This window comes from Penaeus vannamei, chromosome 15 (assembly GCF_042767895.1).
Source record: "Penaeus vannamei isolate JL-2024 chromosome 15, ASM4276789v1, whole genome shotgun sequence".
Taxonomy (NCBI): Eukaryota; Metazoa; Arthropoda; class Malacostraca; order Decapoda; family Penaeidae; genus Penaeus; species Penaeus vannamei.
The window spans coordinates 29,747,917-29,752,916 of record NC_091563.1 but is presented as its reverse complement, the minus strand read 5'-3'; the positions used below and the strand labels follow the sequence as shown (position 1 = coordinate 29,752,916).

General features: G+C 34.4%; 1 protein-coding gene across 1 annotated transcript in view; it reads left to right on the top strand.

The window, feature by feature from the left end:
* The window catches only part of Ilp7 (Insulin-like peptide 7), a 12,474-nt gene that overhangs the window by 6,987 nt on the left and 487 nt on the right, over positions 1-5,000 (top strand). Inside the window, exons 2-5 of the mRNA XM_070130923.1 lie at positions 2,093-2,178; positions 3,375-3,532; positions 4,012-4,102; positions 4,805-5,000. The exon at positions 4,805-5,000 is cut by the window's right edge and continues 487 nt beyond it. Of these exons, the coding sequence (XP_069987024.1) occupies positions 2,093-2,178; positions 3,375-3,532; positions 4,012-4,102; positions 4,805-5,000 (531 nt within the window). The remainder of the gene's footprint in view (positions 1-2,092; positions 2,179-3,374; positions 3,533-4,011; positions 4,103-4,804) is intronic.

The window sequence follows — 5,000 nt, the reverse complement described above, 5'->3', positions numbered from 1 at the left end:
AAAGATAATAACATAATCATGGTTAATGACGATGATGAGAAGGCATTAATGCTAATGATAATAACTAAGGATAACAATAATAATTATGATGATAATTATAATTATAATGTTGATGGTAGTGATGAAAATGATGATGATTATAAAAATGATAATAGCAATAACTTTAATGATGATAATAATGATGACAATAGTAATAGTAAAGATGATAATGGCAATGATAAATTGATATTAGTAATAATGTTGATTATAGAAATGACAATGTAAAAGTTATCATCGTGAAAAGAAATAATCGTGCTATTAAAATGATAATGATAATAAAAACATTTATAATAATAATGAATATGAAAATAATAGTAATGATGATAATAACAATAATAATAGTAATGATAATAATAACAGGTATGATGACAATAATGATGATAGCTAGAGTGATTGTATTAATGATGGTAATGATGATAACCAAAATTATAACGATCACAGAAGTAGAACTGCTACTATTATACACAAAATTGGATGATGAAAAATTTATTTCTCACTTCATTTTCGACCCCCCTCCCTCAACCATTTCACTTTTCTTGAAGTCTCAAAAATACATCTTACTGGAAGTACTCAGCTTATAATGAGATGCACCAAATTCAATCACAAGCAATAGATCATAATTTAAACATAAAAACGAAAAAAAAAAACAGATTCAAAGAGACTCACATTACGAATATTAGTCTCGATTTCTATATATTTCTATATATCATTTTCATTATATAATACTATTTATCCTATACATATATTCATCTAAATCCTTATTTTCACTGTAATGATAATAATCATGTTAGTTATTATTATCATTAACACAGATCCAAACATACTCACATTACGAATATTAGTCTCTATTTCTATATTATTCTCATTATATATTATTATCTATCCTATATATGTTCATCTATATCATTATTTTCACTCTAATAATAATTATTATTATTATGTCAGTTATCATTATTAACACAGATCCAAATATATTTATTTTACGAATATTAGTCTATTTCTATATATTTCTATATATCATTTTCATTATATAACACTCTTTATCCTATACATATATTAATCTTAGTCATTACTTTCACTATTATAATAGTAATTATGTTAGTTATTATTATCATTAACACAGATCCAAAGAGACTTACTTTGCGAATATTGATCTCTATTTCTATATGTCATTTTCATTATATATCATTTATCCTATATGTATATTTATTTATATCATCATTTTCACTATAAAAAAATTATTATGTTGGTTATTATCATTATTAACACAGATCCAAATAGATTTACTTAACGAATATTAGTGTATTTCTATATATTTCTATATATTTTCATTATAAAACACTCTTTAGCCTATACATATATTCATCTAAGTCATTACTTTAACTATAACGATAGTAATTATGTTAATTATTATCATTAACACAGATCCAAAGATACTCACTTTACGAATATTAGTCTCTGTTTCTATATTGTTTTCATCATATATTATTTATCCTATATGTATATTTATCTATATCATCATTTTCACAATAAAGATAATTAATATGCCAGTTATTATGATTATTAACACAGGTCCAAACTGACTCATTTTAGGAATATTAGTCTCTGTTTCTATATTATTTTCGTCATATATTATTCATCCTATATGTATATTTATTTATATCATCATTTTCACTATAAAGATAATTAATATGTCAGTTATTATGATTATTAACTCAGCTCCAAACTGACTCATTTTAGGAATATTAGTCTCTGTTTCTATATTATTTTCATCATATATTATTTATCATATATGTATATTTATTTATATCATCATTTTCACTATAAAGATAATTAATATGTCAGTTATTATGATTATTAACTCAGCTCCAAACTGACTCATTTTAGGAATATTAGTCTCTGTTTCTATATTATTTTCATCATATATTATTTATCATATATGTATATTTATTTATATCATCATTTTCACTATAAAGATAATTAATATGTCAGTTATTATGATTATTAGGAATATTTTAGGAATATTAGTCTCTGTTTCCCCCTTCCTCTCCAGGTGATGTCGATGATGTTGGCCGTTTTCCTGCTCTGCTCGACGTCTCTCGCTCTCGATCCTGACTTCGTTCGACAGATTGAGAGCAGGTAAGGTGATGGCAAAGATTGCAGAGAGAGAGAGAGAGAGAGAGAGAGAGAGGGAGGGAGGGAGGGAGGGAGGGAGGGAGGGAGGGAGGGAGGGAGGGAGGGAGACAGAGAGGGGGGGAGAGGGGGAGAGAGAGAGAGAGAGAGAGAGAGAGAGAGAGAGAGAGAGAGAGAGAGAGAGAGAGAGAGAGAGAGAGAGAGAGAGGAAGTGTTGGTAGATTTATCAGGCGAGTGGAGGATTAATATGTTGGTTTATGGTTAGTGTTTGTTTTAAGGAGGTAGTAGGTAAGAAGATGATGGTAAAGATGGTAGTGTGTTTGTGGATTTATCGAGCGAGTGGAAAATCAATCTGTTGGTTTATGTCATCTGTATTGTGTTTGTTTTAAGGACGCAGCGTGTTGGGTTAGGTTTGGAGGTCGATTTTGGGTTTATAGGGTCGAGTGTACGGTATTTGGAATGAAGTAGGGAAATGTAGGACCTATTGTAGTAAATTCATGTATACAGACCAAGGAGAGAAAGTAGGTAAAATCAAAATTATGTTTTCTCTTTATTTTATGATGTTAATGTTTCAATCAGTTTCTCCTTCTATTCCCTTTCTTCTCCCTTTTCTCACTTCTTCTCCTATCTTCTCTTCCATTCTCCCCTCTATTTCCTCCTCATCAATCTCTTTTCCTCTCCCTTTTTATCTTCTCTTCTTCCATTGACTTTCTGTCTTCTCTCCCCGCCTCATTCCCTTCTCCCTTCCCCTATCCATCCTCATCCTCTTCTCCCTCGCCTCCTCCTTTCCCATCCACTTCACCCTCGTCCCTCAACTCCCATTCGTTTGTCTTTCGCCTCCCTCCCCCCATCCCCATCCTCCCCTCGCCCCCCTTGCGAACTTCCTCCGCTCTCCGCGCTTCTTTCTCACGTCTCCTCTCCATCCCCATCTCCATTTCCCTAACCCCTCCACCCCGTCCCCAACTCCCTCCCCCCCTCCGTCCCATTCTTATCTCCTTCCCCCTCTCCATCCCCAACTCCTTCACCCCCCCCCCGCCCCCATCCTCCTCTCCACCCCTCCCCCAACTCCCTCGCCCTCTCTTCCCCCCTCCCCCCTCTCCACCCCATCCCCAACTCCCTCACCCCCCTTCGCCCCAATCACCCAACTCCCTCACCCCTCTCCACCCCAACTCCCTTCCCCTCTCCGCCCCTCCCTCCCCCAGGACGGAGCTCGAGTGGCAGGCCCTGTGGAGCGAGGAGAGGCTGGCACTGTGCCGGGCCAAGCTGAGGCAGAACCTGGACGCCATCTGCGGGAAGGACGTGTTCCGGAGGTCGTCGGTCGAGAGGCGTCGTCGGCGCGATAAGCGAGATGAGGGTCGAGGTAGAGATAAGGAATCGTCATCATTATTTTTATTATTGTTTATTACTGGGAACATTTTCACTATAATGATTAAAAAAATATTATTATTATTTTCACTATTATTATTACTATTGTTAGTATTAGTTCATCACTGTTATCATTGTTATCATTATTTTCTTCATCTTTATTGTCGTTATTGTTATCATTGTTATCATAATTATTCTTAGTATTATACTGTTATTGTTATTATTATTATCATCATAATCATCTTTGTTATAATCATCATTAACATAACCATTACTATCAGTGTTATTGCCACCGTCGTTATTATTATCATTATTATTATAATTGTTATTGTTCTCATTGTTATCATCATTACTGTTATTATTATTATCAGGAGTAGTAGGAGTAGTAGCAGCAGCATTATCACCATTATCAAGACCATTATCATCATCATCCTTTACCCAATTAATTCGTATTTACTTACTTTCCTCTGAAAGACGGAAGCAAACCACTTCCGGCAGAGTCTGATGAGGTGCCTCGTGCCAACCCTTCCACACCTGACACCGGACAGGCTCCCGACAAGCGGAGGTAATCCACTTTCTGTGTTGTCGTGGCTGTATCTTTGGTCGCTAGGTATTATTATTATTATTATTATTATTATCATTATTATTATTATTATTGTTATTGTTATTATCATTATTATTATTAGTTATTATTATTATTATTATTATTATCATTTTTTTAATTTTTATTTTAATCATTGTTATTGTTAATTTCATTATTGTTATCATTGTTATTATTATCATTACCATATGATTATTATCGTATATTATGTTTTTTGTTGGTATTTTTACTATTATTGTTATAATTTTATTGTTATTATTTTTAATGTCTTCATTATCATTTTGTTGACATTATTATCATTTATTGTAATAATAGCATTATCATAATTATCGGCGGCACGTTTCATTTGAAGAAAAGAACATTAATATGTTACATATCGTGTGATGTCATTTTCATTTACAATGACAAGAATTTAGATATTAGTCGAATAAAAAAGGGAGTACAGAATCATAATAATATAATGCATGATCATATCCTTGTCTATGTTTCTGTACCTATCAATCTGTCAATATTTATGTATAGATCAGCATATATAAATTCCTGAATAATATTTCTCACCGCGGAAACAAGACATTTTCCCCCAAATATTCTGAAACAAAATAATTTTTGCGTTAGACAGTCCTCAATATTTCTACCAATGTCTTGTCTCCCTTTCTCCTCCCGCAGGTCGCCTTTCCTGAGCGTGCAGCAGGCCAACCTGTTCGTGACAACGTGGGTGCACGACCAAGGGGGGCGGCGCAGGGGCAGGTCCCACTACAGGCGCCGTCGCCAGTCGCCCTCCATCACCACCGAGTGCTGCACGGTCGCCGGCTGCACCTGGGAAGAGTATGCGGAGTACTGCCCGTCGTCCAACCGAGCGCGG